We start from the raw sequence: 21088 nt of genomic DNA on the forward strand, positions 1-21088 counted from the left end.
CACTCAGTAGTCAAAGACAGAGGCAGAGACAAGTATATCTTCTGTAAGTCAAGGATCTACCTGGCAAATTTCTAGTGCAGCCAGAGCTATATAAAGAGACATTGTCTAAAAAATAAAAATGTAGAAAAAAATGGAAAAAGAAACTCATTAATAAATGAATGTGCTGGGTGGTGATGGCATACACTTTTAATCCTGGCACTCCAGAGGCATAAACAGGCAGATCTCTGTGAGTTCAAGGTTTACAGAGTTCCAGGACAGGCTCCAAAGCTATGGAGGGAAACCCTGTCTCGAAAAACAAAACAAACAAATGAAAGCCAAAAACCAAAACGTGCAATATCCTGCAAACAACGACACCAGGGCAAGAACCCTCATCTGTGAGAAAGCTTCCTCCCCTTGGTTATGATAAACCACATACATGTACGGTGGATGTACTTGTGGATGTTGGTGGAAAGGAGTCTTCGATTAGAAATAGACTTATAACAGATGCCAAAGAGTTGTTGTAAGACCACTGCCAATGTTGAAAATTTTTCCTAGGTGTTTTTTTTCTCCCTGGTTTGATTTCATGAAAAGAGGTTTCACCTTAGCTAATATTAACCAAATGAATTATCTTGATTTAGATCCATGTGTAAAGAACCTGTGGGCACTGCAAGGTTTACTCTGTAAATTCCAGGACATTCTCAAAGGAATGCATTGTTGCTTATGAGATCCTTTCTGGGTGGGTTAGCTGCAGTAAATTTTACTCTATTAGCCTTGCTTCCAACAACCACTCCTTATCACCTTATGTAACATGGTGGACCATTTTTTCCTGTGCCCCAGTATTTGTAAGTTCATGTATATAGTATGTTTGCATGTTTCATTTTGAAGGAAAGGCTGAAAGCTATTCAAAGTTGGACTTAAAGTTTGATTCAAGTTGATAGAATTTGATAGAACATCAGTGTAAGTATATGTATTTTTTTAATGGACCATTAGTTGTAATTTTTAAGTAAAATGGTTTGAAACAAAAATATGTGGTTGTTTATATTATATTGCTTGGCATATATACATATTTTAAGAGTCAAGATAGACCATGAAAGATGAAACACATCTCACTCAACATATAAAAAATGTAAACAAATGATTCACTCATAATTTTCTTGAATATTTTAGGGTTTACAAAATTACCACTTAGTATGAAATATTTTTGAGTAATCTATATAATTTATTAAAATCAATGTTACTTTCTTTACTTACAGGTCAACAAATTAGAGTTGGAACTAGACAATGCCAAACAAAGATTTCAAGAAATGACTAACAACTATCTGAAAGAAATTGAGGTCAAAAAGATGTCAGAAGAAAAGCTTTTGGGAGAGGTAGAAAAACCTAAATATTTTCAGAACTTACTATGCTAAAAATGTTAGTTGATTAGCTTTAAAGAAAAAAGTACTTTTGCTGGGCATTGGTGGCACATGCCTTTAATTCCAGCACTTTTGGAGGTAGAGACAGGGATCTCTGAGTTCAAGGCCAGCCTGGTCTACAGATTAAGTTCCAGAATAGCCAGAACTACACAGAGAAACCTTGTATTTATATATAATAGTCATTTAACTTTTTGAAACTTGATAAAAATAAACCAAATAAGTGATACATTTTTTACTTACTTTGTTTCTAATTTTCTGCTGTTTGAGTTTTATATTTTATGTAAGTAGAAAAATTGAATTTTTCTTTTCTTCTTAAAGAAAAGTTGAATTTTTTGGAAATCGATATAGGGTCCAGCAGCAATAAATAAAAAGAAACACTTTTTTAAAAAAATTTTATAGATTGAGAAAGCCAAAGCAACAGCTGATGAAGAGATAAAGTTACAGAAAGAAACTGATTTACGATGTCAACATAAAATAGCTGAAATGGTAGCACTTATGGAAAAGCATAAGGTAATTTATTAAATAAAATTATTACTTAAACTGTTTCATACTTGCAAATAAGGATATAAGCTCTTAGCTAATGATCTACTGTCATACTTGCCTACAGCCATGCTCTTCATTATTATGGAATAGACTCTATCTGCGATTGTAAGCCCCCAATAATATATATAAATATAAAAAATATTTTTTAGAGAATAGTTCCATTAAAATTATGAACTCAGTGTTGTCTTTTATTTATCAAAGAAGTTATTTTCTATACAACAGTACCTAATTATAGCTTAACTATTATTATTGATCCTCTATTTCTCTAAGTTCAGATCCCAACCATTCAAGGTTGAGCTGAGGTGCCTCTTCTTCTAGTAAATATCTTGTTATCATTTATAATAAATGCAAATAGTCATGCTTTCTCAATTCCTCTAATAGTCTCATAGCACTATCTTTCATTAACTCCATACCCAGGATATTTCTTACTAATATTCATATGTTGAATGTTAGTATTCTACATGTATTGAACATTTACTATGTTGAACAAATTCTTAACAAAGGAGTAAATGGATGAAAGACTTATATTTATGGTTGTGAGCCTACCCTTTAATGACTGATCTATATTTCCAGCCTGGGGAAATACTTAATATTCGTTGTGAGTACTTTTTATTTTTCTATTGTTTGAGTAATTTTTCTTTTAGGTAAACTTAATTTTCTTTCAGATTTGGAGAGGAAATAGTTTGTCCTTACCTATTAATTTTTAAAAATTGGAACCATGCTGGGTGGTGGTGGTGCATGCCTTTAATCCCAGCACTCGGGAAGCAGAGGCAGGAGGATCTCTGTGAGTTTGAGGCCAGCCTGGTCTACAAGAGCTAGTTCCAGTACAGGCTCCAAAAAGCTACCGAGAAACCCTGTCTTGAAAAGCAACAACAACAGACAACAACAACAATAAAAAAAATTGGAACTAGGCTCTAACATTACCATGAAGTAATTTATCATTAAGAATTTCCAGGACAGGCTCCAAAGCTACAGAGAAACCTTGTCCATATTGAAAAGTTGTATTGACTTTGTCTAGGTCTTTTTGACCTGACTTGAGTAGTCTTTGATAGCTTTTATTTTTGTTATGACAGAAATTTCAAGGCTTGTATTGTGTTTCCTGTTTTAGATTTGGAGTCAGTCACTTTTCTTTTTTAAAAGATTTATTTATTGTATATACGGTGTTCTGTTGGCATGTATGCCTGCAGGCCAGAAGAGGGCATCAGATGGTTGTAAACTGTGGCTGTTGAAAATTGAACTCAGGATCTCTGGAAGAACAGCCAGTGCTCTTAACTGAGCCATCTATCTGCCCCTGGGGTCAGTCACTTTTCTAAGGCATCTTGGTGTTATATTCATATTGAACAAGACTCTCACTTTGTAGCTCAGGTTGATTTTGAACATATGGTAGTCAATCCCCAACTTCCTGAGTGATAGGTTTGTGGACATGGTAGCTTACCCAACTCAGCTATACTTCTTAAATTATGAAATTCTACTAAAATAACTATTTCTTGTTAGTGTGGATTATGTTAAAAACTTGTCTGTTTCACTGTTTAGGTTGTTAGAATATATATGAAAGCTTAAAATACATATTCACTCAAATTTATAAGTTTTCTTCAAATATTTAATGTGTAGTGTATAATCTTATAAATTATAATCTATTTATTTTAATAAACCTAAAATGCTTTCTTTGTTTAATACAGCACCAATATGATAAGATTGTTGAAGAAAGAGACTCAGAATTAGGACTTTATAAAAGCAGAGAACAGGAACAGTCATCTGTGAAGGCTGCTTTGGTAAGACAGAACAAATAGCAATAAAAACCAACTCTTAAAATACCAGCATTTAGAAAAAAGAATAATACTAAGTAGAGCCATGAGATTTGACCTGTAGAGTCGGTCTTAGATCTAAAAGGATTTTTACCTATTTTCTAGCAGAATGCTTTCCCATTTTTTTTAATGTTATAACATAAGTGTCTTTTCAACAGAAGTGTAAAAAAGTCACCTAAACTAAATTTAAAGTTTTGCTATTTGGATAGGAGAGTGGGGTGGAGTAAGAGAATATGAGTATATGTATGTATGTGAATTTGTTGCATGTATACATATGCTATTTTAGTCCTTGGGAAAACTATGAAAAACTTGAAACTTGTTCACATAGAGTCTAGTTATATTCCATCACCTAAGGCTTCATATGTATGATTTTTTTGTTTGTTTTTTTATGTTTTGAGACAGAGTTTCTCCGTGTAGATCTGGCTGTGCTGTAATTCACTCTGTAGACTAGGCTGGCCTCAAACTCAGAGATCTACCTGCCTTTGCCTCCTAAGTACTAGGATTAAAGGAATGTGCCATCACTACCTGACCACATGTATGAATTTTATTTATTTATTTATTTGTTTGTTTGTTTATTTATTTTTCAAAGAAGACAAAACAATATTTACTATCTGTTCAGGCAATACTAACAGTACATTGGGAAAAAGATGAACTTGACTATTAAAAGAATCAGATTTGAATACTGGTACAAATTCTTTTTTTTTAAATTAATTAATTTATTTATTTATTAAGGATTTCTGCCTCCTCCCCGCAACCGCCTCCCATTTCCCTCCCCCTCCCCCGATCAAGTCCCCCTCCCTCATCTGCTCGAAGAGCAATCAGGGATCCCTGACCTGTGGGAACACATGTATGAATTTTAAAAGGACATTTTCTGAGTTAATTTTTTTCTATAGCTGAATTTATTTGAAGCATTAGATTACAGTTTCATTGTCTTGAGAAATATGGAAAAGCACTTACACACTTGATTTTTCTTTTTCTTTAGGAGACTGAATTATCTAATATTAGAAGTGAACTCGTGTCTCTGAAGAAGCAACTTGAAGTAGAAAGGGAAGAAAAAGTAGGTTTTGTGGCATTACATGTAATATAATTGTAGGATTTTGTGTTTTATAAATGTCATAAAATAATTTTACAAATTTGGGTAATTAATAGTAAGAAAATGCTACTGTTCTTTTTTCCTACAAACATCTTAACACATTTCATTTAACAATTATATATGTACTTTCAAGAATAGAAATATTTTCTAATATGATGTATTTGTTGAGGGTTGATGAGATGACTCTCAAGAGCATGTACTTACTTGCAGAAGATCCAAGTTCAGTTTCCACATCCACTCTAGGCAGCTCACAGTTGCTTATAACTGCAGCTCTAGAGAGAAATCCTCTAGTCTCTGTGGCACCTGCACTTTAGTGCACATACTCAATTTGGAGAAGTACACATAATTTAAAATAAAATAATTCTTAAAAAAGGAAATACTATTTAGAGGGACTAGATCAGTTCCAGTCAGACTCCCTGGCTGTTAGTCCATAATTTGAGCTCCTATGGACCCAGGATAGTTGTTTCTGTGGGTTCCCTTGTGATGACCTTGATCCCCTTGGCTCACATAATCCTTTCTCTCTCTCTTCAACAAGATCCCTGGAGCTCAGCCCAGTGCTTGTCTATGGATGTCTCTATATGTGTGACAATTAGTTTTGTAGTTTGGTCTATTTGTGGGACTCCTACCAGTGGGATCAGGGTATGTCCCTAATGCTTGAGCTAGCTTTTGGAAACATATTCCCCATAGTGAGTTGCCTTGTCTGGTCTTAATACAAAGGGATGAACTTAGTTCTACTTCAACTTTTGCTGGATATAATGATCTTGAATTGGACTGTTGGCAAACGGATATTAGACAAAAGTCTGAAGTTCATCAAAGCTATCTTCACTGTGATAGTTTTTCTTCTTTCTATGTGAGGTGCCTCATTGGGCCATACTTAACTTTGCAGTCCGTGGTCCAGGCAGGTTGTTTTAGCTTCCTAAGAGCCCTCAGATCAAAGTCCTTGTAGTGGTTAATGTTTCTGATGGCAGGTGTTTCTTAAGTGCCTGGGAGGGGTGGGAAGCAGCTAGAGCATTGAGAGTTGTATAGAAGGACTTGACTTTGTTTTCAGTGCTTTCAAAAGAAGCAACTGTGAGGATACTCCTGGTATGTCAGAATTATCAAGCTCTTCAGTAGTGAATAGAATGGTTCTAGAGTGTAATCTATCTGCTGGCCACCTAAAATAATCAAACTCAAGATCTGTTTACCACCAGAAATATTGGGGCTGTCTCTATGCACTTTCAGCCCAAGCTGAGCCTCTTGTCACTTGTATCCTTTGACTTGTCAATGTCTGACTTTCTTGGTCTCCACAGCTGTCACTCTGAACCTTCTCTTACTGGGTCCTGTAATTGTGGCTTCTTGACTTGTGGTTATTCCCTAATTTCAGGTCTCCAGAGTAGCTAGGCTTTAGTGGACTTTCTCAAGATTAGAACTGGCCACCGCCTTATGAATCATGCAGGTGACAAAATGAGATTTCTTTCTCCTTCATCAGCTCACACAGAGACAATCATCTTACTTAGAACTTCTAATTTTTAAAAATATCTTGATATGAACAGAGAGTTTCAAGATCTTCAGTTCATATTTTCTTATTATGTGGCCAGAACTAGTACAGAGAATATGACAGTTTACTCAAAGTGTATACTTAGGATTTAAAGAATTGATTATAGTTCAGGTTTGTGTTCCTCTGTGCTCATAAAATAGACTCAGTTCAATTCTTTTAATCTCTCAACCCTGGTATACTTTCACTCTCCACTGGTAAGAAAGTTTCAATATTATATGTTCTGAGAAAGTGTTAGCTAAGAGTTCTGTGTTTAAGCCAGCAGTGGTGGCGCACATCTTTAATCTCAATACTTGGGAGGCAGAGGCAGGTGGATCTCTTTGAGTTCAAGGCCAGCCTGGTTTGCAAGAGCTAGTTTCAGGGAGAAGCCCTTTCTTGAAAAACCAAAATCAAAACAAAAAACCAAAATGCAAATAGTAGGTTATATATTTGTGCTATTATTGCAGATATTGCAGAATGCTTCCATAAGACAGCCTTTCTTCCTTTGTAAGTTAATGTTTAAAATTTGGACACAGGGCTGTTCTTTTCTACCTTTGTATCTCCAAGTTAGTCTTGTTTACCAAGACATATTTTAGGCACATTTTACTTATCATATTAGACCTTTAGGCACTTTGGTACTAAGGAGCCATGATCTGTTATCCACCACCAGAAATGTATTTGTATATGAGCTGGTTCACACCTTTGAAATGCATCGCATCAACTGTACTAAGGGTCCATGTCAGAAAAATTATAGTTGTGACTGTAACTGTGAGAGTGCTTTCTCTTTCCTCTAGGAGCCATGGTATCCCTAGAGGAGATACAGTATTGCTAGTTTAACAAATATGCTTTGCCCTGGAGTACAATATTCTAGATCCCAGTTGTCACTATAACCACAAGGCTAACCACTGGTAGATGATACATAATAAGAAAGATTAATAGTATTAAGTCAGTTTACTGCTATATTCTTTCATAATGAAGTGAGTTCTTTTGGTTAGGAGCAATATTGTGGGAGAGATAGCATGGTGTATATAAGGTTAAAGATTCAGTGTGAATGGATACAGGCAGAGGTGTCATGAGCAGGCAAAGCAAGTTTGACTTTCTAAAGTTCTGTGCACTAGGAGAATTTAGCTTCTCTGAGACCTTTTTGCTTCCTAGAGGCTATCACCAATTTGTTTTATATATGACTGTCATATTAAAAATGTTCTGTATGTCTTAGTTAAGGTTTTCATTGTTGTGATAAGAAAGGGTTTATTTTATTTCACGTTTCGATATCACAGTTTGCTATCAAAGAAAGTCAGCAGGATCTCAAGCAGGGAAGGAACCTGTAGACAAGAACTGATACAGAGGCTGTAGAGGAGTGCTGCTTACTGGCTTGCTCCCCATGGCTTGGTCACCCTGTTTTCTTTTCTTTTTCTTTTTTTATCCAAGACAGGGTTTCTCTGTAGCTTCGGAGCCTGGCCTGGAACTAGCTCTTGTAGACCAGGCTGGCTTCAAAGGGATCCGCCTGCCTCTGCCTCTTGAGTGGTGGGGCACCCTGTTTTCTTTTGCACTCCTAGAACCACCAGCCTGGGGATAGCACCCCTCATAATGGGCTGAACTTTTCCACATCTTCAATCAAGAAAATGTGCTATACATAGGCTTGCCTACAGTAGGGGCATTTTCTCAGTTGAGGTTTCCTTTTTTCTAAAAGGACTCTAGCTGTGTCATGTTATCATAAAACTAGCCAGCAGCACAATCCATTTTCATTTCTGTAAGCAAGACTTAGGTTTTCTATTTTAACTACTGAATAAACCCTATAGTCTAACTTGTTACACTTTTATCATAGTTTCTTCATTATTTTCTTGGCTGTTTCTATACATAACACCCTCTTTATCCAAAGTCAGATATTGTTTGTTAAGTTTGTATGCTTTTTGGAACTTATTAATATGTTTTTGCTTCTCAGCATATTTATTTTGTGTTAAAAGTTAGTTTATTATTCAAAGTACCATTGAAATGTATTTTGTTAACATCTAGGGGAAAAGATTATTGTATCTCTCAAGACAGACCATGATTTAGATTTTTTTCAATTCTTTGTTTAGTTATTTTTCTGTATCTCTTACTCTATACTTTTGTTCATCCATTTCATTTTACAAGTAAGAAAGTTGAGATTAAGCACTTAAAGTCACTAATGATTCCACAGATATGCAAGAGAGAGAGGGAATAGAATCAGAAGATAAAACCAAATAGCGACTCTGTAGGAATGAGTTTTATTCTTTAATAGTTGTTAGGAAATATTTTGACAAGTTTGTTTTAATTTGTATTAGTAGTACTTGATTGTTATATATACTTTGCTATTTATTTTTAATAGGAAAAACTAAAACTGGCAAAAGAAAACACAGCTATTCTCAAAGATAAAAAAGACAAGGTAAGAGTTTGTTGTTGTTGTTTTTCATTATAACGAGTTTATTTTCAGTCCAAGATGTTGGACCTAGGGCGTTGCATGTGTTAGGCAAATGTTCTGCCACTGGGGTATATCCCAGCACAAACTCAGTTTTTGAACATTTATTTAGAAATAATTCTTGTTGCTCGTAAATAAGAAAATAACTTAAAAAATGTCATACAATTTTATTTTCAAAATTTTTGCTATATTAATTTAAAGGCATTAGCTAAAATTTTGAAACATTTGTCGTTTTGTTTTGAAGTTTTAGAGACAGCTTCAATATAGTCCTTTAAAAACTTTTAATTACATTTATTCATTTCGTGTGTGTGTGTGTGTGTGCACGCGTGTGCGTGCGCACACATACAGGCCACAGTGCCTATTAGAAGTCAGAGGATAACTTGTGGGAGCTGGTTCTTCTTCTATCATGTGTGTCTTTTGGATTAGATGAAGGTTAGCAGGTTATTTTCTGAGCCATCTTGCCATATACACGAAAAAAATAATAAGATAAAAATAATAATTAAAATAAAATGTTATATTAGTACAGTTCCCTACAGTGGAAATTCCAGTGTAGAGAAGAGTTAATTCAGAGCCTCTAACTTACCAGTTTTGAGGTTAAACTGTTATTTTCTTTATGATAATTTGTCTTCTAGCAGATATTGATATGATTATAGTTACATTGAAGTGAGAAATAGAGTAGTCTGAATAACTCATTTGTTAGGCATAGATGATACTACAGCTTTGTGATCTTAGAGTTAAAGAAAGACAAGAAGGAAATATTGAATTTGTTTGAGAATACTTAGTGCTTTATTTTCCCAGAGGCTGCACCAGACAGAGAGATTATCATCATAATAAAATTAACCAGCAAGGCTGTAGTCAGTGCACTATCTGATAAAGATGAAAAAATAATCTCCGGTATTCCTTTGTAAATATAGTATGTTCATATAATTAAATTATATCACATGTTTTCCTGGAAACGATGCTGATTGATGTTAAATTCTGTAATATACACTTAATTGTATCTGTTATCAGATAGATTAGTTTGTGCTATACCTTTTATCTGGGGAGCCTGCATGTTATGTATCCTGCAAAAATTAAAAAGGTCATTAAAGGATTGAAAAAAATTAACAGATCTTTGAGAATTATATTTTTGTAACCATGCTAGAATATCATAGATCTAATATCATTAAATTGATGAAATGTTTTTGATTTTGTGTAAGTTACTTAAATTCTTCATGCCTTAATTTTCTTATCTCTAATGAGATAATCTTACCTATATCTTCAATTTGTTAGGAGGATTAAGTGAGATGGTATTTATGAACTATTTAAAATAATCTTTGGCAGCCAGCTGGTGGTGGTACCTGCCTTTAATCCCAGTACTCTGAAGGTTGAGGCAGGCAGATCTCTGTGAGTTCAAGGTCAGCCTAATCTACGTAGAGAGTTCCAGGACAGGCTCCAAAGCTACAGAGAAACCCTGTCTAGAAAAACCAAAAACCAAAACCAAAAACAAAGAAACTTTGGCATAGAGTAAATACCATATAAGGTAAATACAACAGAGAGAAATGAAACATTTGAAATATAATATTCAGAAAAATTATGGTGTTTACAGAAATACATATTTCTATGATCATTTTCTTTATTGTGAAGAAAAATGTACTCTCCAAGGGATATCTGTGTGAAAGCCAGGGTTGTCTTTTCTTTTAGGCTATCAGATAAATGGCATTTCCCTGACATGGCCACAAGGTGGTGGAACAATGATTTTAAATTGCTACTCAGATTTAGTTGAGGAAAATTTGTCCTGGAAGAGCTACAATCTGGAGATTCCAAGTATTCCCTCTGATGAATTCAATCTAGAGAGCAGAAAAAACATGAACTTTCAGTTATGGTATAGTAACATGTATGAAAAGGATACAGAAATGCAATTGAAAAAAACACGTGCTAGGCCTTTACTTTTCATTTTGTGAGGCTAAGATTGCTGTAAGTTCAACAACAACTCGATATACATAGGAGTCCCAGACCAATTCTCAAAAAAGAAGTCCAGAAAAATTAAAACTTTCTACCTGCTGGAAAAATGGTTATGAAGTGATAGATCATTAGCATGAAGCAGTAACAGAATCATTTTCATTTAGTAGATTCTAGATAGGCAAATTTAAGCCCGGAGATATGCTTGTGATTACCTGGTAACAGTTATATACCCAGAGAAGAGAATATTATATGCTCCTACTTTAATTTTTTAAATACTACTCATAGTCATTTAAATTTTAATTTTTTAAACATAATTTCTTTACTGATTCTTTGGGAATTTTACATCCTGTACCTCAATTTTACTTACCTCCCAGGTTCCCCATATCTGCCCCTCACCCTTACAGCATTTCCCCCAAAAGAAAATGTAAAAAAAAATTAAAAATTAAAAAAATTCAAACCAAACCAACTAACCAACCAAACAAACAAAAACTTTAAAAATAACAACAAAATAAATAAACAAAAAACCCCTTCCTTCCTCCATCTTTCCTGCCTCTTCAATATCTCTTTGTCCTAATGGCATAGGGAGCAATGGTGTGTCACACAGTGTATTCTTTTCTCCAGTTAGCTTTACTTGGAAAATGTTCATTGCAGTGAGTCACTGGTCTGGCTCAAAACCTCTGGTTTCTAGTACACCATCATCACTGGATTCTCACTGAAAATCCTCTTGTATATACTGTGGCCGCCTTGAGTCATGGAGTTCCTGCGGGTGTACTTCCACAGGACCAGTTCCTTCACCAAGCTCTAGCAGGTCCTAGATGGGATAGATGTTAGGGTGGCCTAACCCAAGGCCGGACTGTGGGTCTGGGTGGTAGCTGTTGAGTCCAGGTCACTTGGGACTACCCCCTCAGGTGAGGGGCAGAGCCAGCTATTCTATGCCCATACCATCAGGGCCAATTCTCCATTGCCTGTGGTGAGGGGTGGGTCCATCTCTCCTGAATGTGGGGCCAGCTCTCTTGCTGCAGTGTCTTGTGAGAGTCATGGCCAACTTTCCCAGGGACATCAAAGGGTGAGGGCGGGTTAGCATGGCCCTCTGATTTCATCATACATGGTTCCTATGGCCCCATGTGGTAACATGGGCCACAGACATTAACATGGACCCCAGCTTCAGCAGGACCACAGACCCAGATATGGCCCTCAGCAGCAGCTCAGGCCTGGACAACATGGTGGCTCTGGGTGGCAGCACAAGCCACTCAGATCAGGATGGTTCTGGTGACAGCACATCTCCTCAGGAACCAACAAGGCCACACATCCATATGGCCTTTGATCGTAGCAGGAGCCTCAGACATCAACATAGACCCTGACTGCAGTAGGCCCACAGACCCAGACATGACCCTCAGCTGCTGCTCTGGCCTGGTCTGGTTATCACCATGGCATTAGGTAACAGCACAGGCCACTCAGATCTGTTTGACCCCATCTTTATTTTTTATTTTGTGTATGGGTAAACATTTTGCCTTCATTCATGTTGCTACAGTATGTACTTCTAGTTCCCAAGAAGGCTAGAAGAGGGCATCAGCTCCCCTGATACTGGAGTTAAAATTGGTTGTGAGCTACCATGTGGGTGCTGGGAATGGAATTGGGTTACTCTGGAAGAACATTCAGTGCACTTAATCACTGAGCAAACTCTCAAACCTTTCGAAATCACCTTTTGATTGTGCACCTTGTACCCTCTAATTTAAACTCATTCTCCAAGTTCAAATACCAAACTTTTGAAGTTATACCTTAGTCATGTGTATGTGGTGTGCACATATGCATATATCTGTGTGTATTTTCTGTCAGTTGTTTTCCATAATTGTATTCATGGAGATGCTGATGACCAAAGAAAGAGATGAACTAGAATATGATGTACTTGGAATTCATATAATATTCCACTGTAGCAATTCTTATTACTTTTGAGGGCTTAGGATGTAACTCAGTCATAGGGGACTGCCTAGCATGTATAAGACTGGATTTGATTCACCAACCCCGCAACTGACAAAGGTCTGATCTCCAAAATATATAAAGAACTCAAGAAACTAGACTGTAAAAGGCTAATCAACCCAATTATAAAATGGGGTACTGAGCTGAACAGAGAATTCTCAATAGAAGAAGTTCAAATGGCCAAAAGAAACTTAAGGTCATGCTCAACTTCCTTAGCGATCAGGGAAATGCAAATCAAGACAACTTTAAGATACCATCTTACACCTGTCAGAATGGCTAAAATAAAAAACACCAATGATAGCCTTTGCTGGAGAGGTTGTGGAGTAAGGGGTACACTCATCCATTGCTGGTGGGACTGCAATCTTGTGCAACCACTTTGGAAAGCAGTGTGGCAGTTTCTCAGGAATTTCGGGATCAACCTACCCATGGACCCAGCAATACCACTCTTGGGAATATACCCAAGAGAGGCCCTATCATACAACAAAAGTATATGCTCAACTATGTTCATAGCAGCATTATTTGTAATAGCCAGAACCTGGAAACAACCCAGATGCCCTTCAATGGAAGAATGGATGAAGAAAGTATGGAATATATACATATTAGAGTACTACTCAGCAGTAAAAAACAATGACTTGAATTTTGCATGCAAATGGACGGAAATAGAAAACACTATTCTGAGTGAGGTAAGCCAGACCCAAAAAGAGGAACATGGGATGTACTCACTCATATTAGGTTTCTAGCCATAAATAAAGGACATTGAGCCTATAATTCGTGATCCTCGAGAAGCTAAATAAGGTGAACCCAAAGAAAAACATATAGGCATCCTCCTGAATATTAACCTTCATCAGGCGATGAAAGGAGACTGAGACAGAGACCCACATTGGAGCACCGGACTGAAATCTCAAGGTCCAAATCAGGAGCAGATGGAGAGATAGCACGAGCAAGGAACTCAGGACCGCGAGGGGTGCACCCACACACTGAGACAATGGGGGTGTTCTATCGGGAACTCACCAGGGCCAGCTGGAATGGGTCTGAAAAAGCCTGGGATAAAACCGGACTCGCTGAACATAGCGGACAGTGAGGACTGCTGAGAAGTCAAGAACAATGGCACTGGGTTTTGATCCTACTGCACATACTGGCTTTGTGGGAGCCTAGGCTGTTTGGATGCTCACCTTACTAGACCTGGAAGGGAGGTCCTTGGACTTCCCACAGGGCAGGGAACCCTGACTTCTCTTGGGCTGATGAGGGAGGGGGAGTTGTTTGGGGGAGGGGGAGGGAAATGGGAGGCGGTGGCGGGGAGGAGACAGAAATCTTTAATAAATTAAAAAAAAAACTGGATTTGAGAGCCAGGCGGTGGTGGTGCACGCTTTTAATCCCAGCACTCGGGAGGCAGAGGCAGAGGCAGGCGGATCTCTGTCAGTTCGAGGCTAGCTTGGGCTACAAGAGCTAGTTCCAAGACAGGCTCCAAAGCTACAGAGAAATCTTATCTCGAAAAACAAAAACAAAAACAAAAAAAAGAGAGAGAGAGAGAGACTGGATTTGATCCTAGTATACTCTCTCTCTTTCCTCTCTGTCTCTCTCTTTTTCGTGTGTGTGTGTGTGTGTGTGTGTGTGTGTATTTTACTAGGAAATTTTATCTTTTACTAGGATATATATACACACACACACACAAACACACACACATACATATATACAATGTATATGGTAAGAAATTACTACATGAATTGCTAAGGGAAGCTGCATACAAAGACAGAGTTGAGAAAATCATTGGGTTGAAATAATGCCAAAGGGGAGGGGAGAGGCAGAGAGGGAAGCAGAGAAAAATGTAGAGCTCAGTAAAAATCAATAATAAAAAAAGAAATAATGCCAAAGTATTTATTTGAGAGTAAATTTGTAACATATTCACTCTCAAAATTGGAACAAATGCCCATTTTTTTCAGTTTTTTTTTTCCCTGAAAATTCTTGTTGACATTTTTTCCTTCCTTTAAGAGAGGAATGAGACTGCGAAACTAAAGTACTTTGGAGTTTGAGACCAACATGGGCTTCAGAATGACACATTATTTAAAAAAAAAAGACTAATATGGTTTTATTCACTTTTGTCCACTTTTTGTAGAAAATACAGACATCTTTATCAGAGTCACCTGAAACCACCTGTCAGAAATTTGATTCTAAAGCAACTCCTTCACAAAAAATATCTCGGATTTCCTCATCAATGGATAGTGGCAAATGCAAAGATAACAGAGATTGTTTTCGGACATCTGCCAAAAACATTTTATCTACAACACTTGTAAAGGTTGGTTGATAAATTTCCAAGATAACAGTAATTTTTTAATAGAAAAAGTTTTGATATGATATGTCATAGATTGTACATATATAAAACTAATTTTTCTTTTGCAAAGACTATTTTTTTGTGGCATAAGTATGAAATGGTTTCATTTTTAAAATCTTTTATTTTCTCATTTGTCCAAATTTAATGGTATCTTGGGCAGATTCCATAACTTGTTGGTTATTTACCAATGCAAAGTCTTGCATGTGCAAGGTCTGGTTCTGATTTGATGCTTTACAGGATTGCTATACTTACCATCTGCATTGCTATTTGTTCTACGTCATTTTTCTTTTATTTAACAGTCATCTTGGAGTAATTGTCATGAGCAAGATGATGCAATTTTAACTGCTTTCTACATGTTTATTTATTTTGGTTTTATGGGACAGGGTCTCTCTTTGTAGTCTTGGCTATCCTCAAGCTTTCTCTGTAGACTAGCTGGTCTTGAACTCACTGAGATTCTCCCGCCTCTGTCTCCGAAGTGCTGGGATTAAAAGCACGTGCCGCCACACCCGGCTCACATATTTATTTAATCTGCAGGGAACTCATATAATCTTGCCACTCTGTGTAAGTGCAGAATTTCATTCTGATAAACCCCTCTTTTATATGCTATTCAACTCTTAAGTTTCCTTTCCTTTACTCAGCCAGGCACAAGGATTGCAAGATACATTTGTTACCTAAGTTCATGACTTCACAGAGAATGAGATAATCCTCTCCCACTGTCGAAGACTAGTCTTTACAGGGACACTTCTTTTGCAAGTAGAGGTGAAAAGTATCTGAACCTGTTTTCCACTCTTTTTAATTGAAAATTTGTGTCTTATTTTCTTCATTTCCTTGAAATATATCAGAGAAATACATCATAGGGTTAGTTTGTTCACTTTTAAATAAGGCTCAGAAATGGATTTGGCCTCAAATAATTTTCATATTCTTTATGATATGAATTTTGTGTTCTTGTTGACCATTTCAGAAAGAAAAAAATTCTTATTCATAAACTGATAAATACACACAAATATTATTCAGCTTGTGAAAATTAGTCAACTTTAGTTCTAGTGTTCTTTTTGATTTTGAGACAGGGTTTCTCTGTAGCTTTGGAGCCTTGCCTGTAACTAGCTCTTGTAGACCAGGCTGGCCTCAAACTCACAGAGATCCTCCTGCCTCTGCCTCCTGAGTTCTGGGATTAAAGGTGTGTGCCACCACCACCTAGTTCCTCTAGTGTTGTAATTGTTTTGATAGCCATTGAGAAACGCTGACTACTGGCTTGATTTTCATCGTTTGTGTATCCTGCTTTTTTATACAGCGCAGGCCTATCTACCAAGGGTGGTACTGCCCCAAGCAGATTGAGCTTTCTCACATCAATCAATAAATTGCTGCATAGACTTGCCTATAGTTCAGTCTAATGGAGGCATTTTCTCAACTGAGGCACCCTTTCTCTAGACAACTCTCCTTTTCTCAAGTTGACAACTAACCAGCCGGCATGACTATATAGCTTTAAAAATCCTTCATATAGTTCATAACCACATTGTTTAAAATGTGAAACATTATTAAAGAGAAAAACTTCACTTTCAAAACTTAATTGAAATATTTCTAAGAAAAAATTACAGATCTTCATTATTCAAAAAAGCTCTAATCACTAGTCTTTCTTCCAAGATCATTTACTAATCTCAATTCCTTATGTAGCAATACTCTTTTTATCTGGATTTCTTTTATTAAATGTTATGTTTATTAGGTTCATCTATGTTGTAGCTTAAGGTTATAGACAATTTTTACATATATATATATAAAACCTAGTGTGTGATTGTGTTACGATCTTTTGATCAGTTGTGTTATTAGTGGATATTTGGATAGTTTTCAGGTTAAACTTTTATGAAAAGTATTGTTATAGAAATTCTAGTACTTGACATACACACTTTAATTATGTATGTACAAAGGAATGAAATTGCCAAATTTTAGAGATATATGTATTTTAGTATATACTGCCACTCATTTTTTTAGTAATTAAATGAATTTAAAGAATTTGTATTATACTTAGAGTCAATGAATATTCTTTTTTTTTCTTAAAGATTTTATTTATTATGTATACAGTATTCTGTTTGCATGTGTGTCTGCAGGCCAGAAAAGGGTGCCAGATCCCATTGTAGATGGTTGTGAGCCACCATGTGGTTGCTGGGAATTGAACTCATGATCTTTGGAAGAGCAGACAGTGCTCTTAACCTCTGAGCCATCTCTCCAGCCCCCTCCCTGGCAACTTTTGAACTCTCAGTAAATCATTTTATCAGAAGATTAACTTTTAGAACTTTAAGAACATTATTTACACTAATGATTGTTTTCATGGGAAAAAAAGTTATTGCTGATGACCTCTACTGGAACTTCTCTCTGTCATATACTGTTGGAGCCTGCTCCAACAAAGTCAGCCAGGGTGTCTGGAAGGGGGCATGGAGGTTAAAGAAATGTTAGATTGAGAGAAATTGAGGCAGAAAACACAGGATAGATCTGTCTTACTAGCTTACTGTGGATGGCCCCGAGTTTATTTCAAAGCCTGCTTATATACAAAAGCAGAACAAAGCACAGCACAGTCAGTATCTAACCAAAAGACCATTCCTATCCTTTAGGAAGCAGTTTCTGTTTCTATCTAGATGTGCCCTTGGCTGGCATACATCAGCCTGTGTCTTAGTCGATAATGTGTTCTTTTTTATGGGCGAAAATGCTCTTTTCCATGGATTTAATCAACTTTTTTTTACAGCCCTCAAGGATAAACAGAGCAGACAAGCTTGAACACAAGTGACTTTTAAGCCAGAATGTATTCCAGATGGAAATGGAGTCACTGTGGGCTACCACAATATACTCTACATGACATATAAGAAACCCCTTGAGGGGATAATAGGTGTATTCTACTACATTCAACACTTATTTATGATTTTTTGTTTTTGCACAGGAGTATACAGTGAAGACACCAACTAAAATAAAAACATTTCAAAGAGAAAACAAGTATATACCAACTGGAGGAAGTAATAAAAAGAGAAAAGCAGTCTTTGAATTTGATGTTAATTCAGACAGTTCGGAAACTACTGATCTCTTGGTAAAAATGTTATGAATAACCAGCATTTTTACTTGTTACTTGTTCATATCATTATTTTATTTTTTACTTGCTCATATCATTATGGTTTCCTTGATATAAATGTATATAGCATTGTGATAATGAAATAGAACAAAATTGTCACAATACAGAGTCATATGTTTTCATATCATTTGATAGAAATTAAGGTTCAAACGATTTCCTTCTAAATTTCCAAAAACATTATACTTAAAAAAAAAACACCACTTCACATACTTGACGTATGAGATGACTAGTGATTGTTTTGTTTTTCAGAAAAATACTATGAAGTTTTTCTTCATTTGAAAACATAAAAGTGGGATTAATATTTTAATAGTTCCACAGGCAAATCTATTAATAAGGATCTTATCTTTTTTCATATTTGTTGCTTCATTTTATAGCACTACTGATTGACATTTATATATATTGATTGACAGCTCTAACATCTGTTACTCCTAAGGAGAGATGTAATGTTAGCATGTTTAAGGAAGCTACTTCCCCTACTGCTTTATAGGAATGTTTACTTCAATATACACACACCAATACTTTCTTAAAGGATAATAAAGCTTAAATAGTTAAACATAGAATAATTTAAGAGTACTATACTAAATTGAACAACAAACCTTATTTATCATTAATGACAAAATTCTACTTAAAGTCAGTTGTTCCATTTCATTTCTTTTCCTTTCCCTTTTCTCCTTTCTTTTTTCTTTCTTTCTTTTTTGAGACAGGATCTCTCTACATAGTCTTAGCTCTGTTAGCTGTCTTAGAACTCACTGTGTAGATCAGGCTGGCCTTGAACTCACAGTGATTCACCTGCCTCTGCCTCCCTGTTTCATTATTACCACTTAAAACTATAAGATTTTTTTTTTTGAGACAGGGTTTCTCTGTGGCTTTGGAGCCTATCCTGGAACTAGCTCTTGTAGACCAGGCTGACCTCAAACTCACAGAAATCTGCCTGCCTCTGCTTCCCAAGTGCTGGGATTAAAGCTGTGCGCCACCACTGCCCGGCAAAATTATAAGATATTTAAAGCTTTTTATTACTTAGGAGCCTCTAATTTGTTGTATTGAAATACTGAGTAGTTGAATGTTAGAATCCTGTTATTAAACTTAACACATGGAGTCGCTACTACAGAATCCCATAGATAATGATAAACAAAAAACATCTCAATAAGTAAAGTGTAAACTAGGGCCTATTTTAAATGTTTTCCAAAGATTAGCTGAATTATTTATTATAACAATTTGATTCTATAAAAGCATAGAAGCCAGACGGTGGTTGTGCATGCATGCCATTAAACCATGTCTTGAAAAACCAAAAAAAAAAAAAAAGAAAGAAAGGAAAACTATAGAGAATATTGTCATTTTCGTTTTACGGTTGAGGAAACTAAGCTGAACAAAGATCATATGGTAAGGCATGAAGCCAAAATTTGAATATAGATTGGTACAATAGCTGTGGAAGTCATTGTATATAATAGCTTCCAGTGGAAAATGCAGTCCAGATACATACAGATGTAATAAGAAATGGCCTGGACTTTGGAGGTAAACACTCCAATGTTTTAATCTATGCTGTATTTCTAGCAGAGTGATCTTGGTCAATTTCTTAGTTACTGTGATTCTCAAAATAACTTTATTTCATTTTGATTTTTTAAAAGAAGAATTGTATGGGTAAGGTTATAGCTCAGTGGTAGTATTTGTCTAGTACTGATCCTCTGGCTTTAATCCCCAGCATTGCAAAACTATGCAAAATTAAAATTATTTTGCATGATCTTGAGAACATTATAAAATAGGATATACCAGAAACCTCTCTGTCTTTTATGCAACAATTATGCTGGCAGATATGAAATAAAATAATTGTTTTGGAATTCTAGAATCTTATTTCAATTCTTATGTTTTCCAATGGAAATTGACTGGTAATTGTTTTTCCTTCAAGTTCAGCCTTAAATGGTGGTGGCTAATGTTATATTCCAACCAACCCACAGACCTGTAGCAGACTTGTATTTCCGGCATAGCTTTCTAGAGTTTTGTGCACAATTAAGTACTTTGCTTTCAAATCTCAGAGTGCAAGTGTTAAAAGCCCTATTTTCCTTTTTTCCTCTTTCTCTCTCTTGCTGTACTTTTCATTCTCCTTATAGGTGATATATTGACCAAATTTTAATAACATAATATTGATGATAACTGTAACACTGTATTTTTTTATTTTTCTTCAAGAGCATGGTTTCAGAAGAAGAGACATCAAACAGATTTTACAATAATAATTCACCAAATACTCATGTATGTGTCAAAATACCAAAACAGGTAGCCTTTAAATTTTATTTCAGAAAGGAAAATTTAAAAACTGACTTCTTTTTTAAAAAATATTAAGATACTGTTTGACTTTATTTTATATTTAGATTCCTTTATCTCTATCAACTCCTGTGTCTTCTGTGAAGTTTGAAGGTGTGAGAAAAATGAGAGAGGACCGTTGGGCAACAATTGCTAAAGTTGATAGGAAAAGAAGACTAAAGGAAGCAGAAAAGTTATTTGCTTAATTTCAGGAAATCAATGTTGATTATAGAGACTAATAATATAAATGGTTAATTTTATTATTATTTCCCAGAGAACCAACCTTTACCCAGGAACTTAGACTTTAAAATTACTTTGCATAAGTAATATATGTTCATGTTATCATCATATTTTTGGCCTAAATGTAAAATAAGTTTATATTATCTGAATTTTTAAATTATATTCAGATAATTACATTTTGTTGCTTTTACTTGTAATGGATAGTAAAGTTCCAAGTTTTTTAACTTGAGCTCTTGACTGTTATAAATGCATTATTGAGATTTATAATTTATTCTTTACTATTAAAATATTTTGTATGCAAATAAATATTTATCATTGAGTTTTTGACGGTCTTTGATGATTATAATTTGAGAGAAGGGAATGATAAATTATATTAAATAATGTTTCTCAAAGATAAAATGAAATT

At 35.6% G+C, this 21088-nt stretch overlaps 1 protein-coding gene across 1 annotated transcript in view; it reads left to right on the forward strand.

Moving 5' to 3' along the window:
* Positions 1-20648, forward strand: part of Sycp1 (synaptonemal complex protein 1) — an 85160-nt gene extending 64512 nt beyond the window's left edge. Inside the window, exons 24-32 of the mRNA XM_075979038.1 lie at positions 1233-1349; positions 1794-1904; positions 3617-3709; positions 4725-4799; positions 8696-8752; positions 14820-14999; positions 17962-18105; positions 20329-20415; positions 20511-20648. Coding sequence (XP_075835153.1) covers positions 1233-1349; positions 1794-1904; positions 3617-3709; positions 4725-4799; positions 8696-8752; positions 14820-14999; positions 17962-18105; positions 20329-20415; positions 20511-20648 — 1002 coding nt within the window. The remainder of the gene's footprint in view (positions 1-1232; positions 1350-1793; positions 1905-3616; positions 3710-4724; positions 4800-8695; positions 8753-14819; positions 15000-17961; positions 18106-20328; positions 20416-20510) is intronic.
* Positions 20649-21088: the final 440 nt, after the last annotated feature.

This window comes from Microtus pennsylvanicus, chromosome 7 (genome assembly GCF_037038515.1).
Source record: "Microtus pennsylvanicus isolate mMicPen1 chromosome 7, mMicPen1.hap1, whole genome shotgun sequence".
In the NCBI taxonomy this organism is placed as follows: Eukaryota; Metazoa; Chordata; class Mammalia; order Rodentia; family Cricetidae; genus Microtus; species Microtus pennsylvanicus.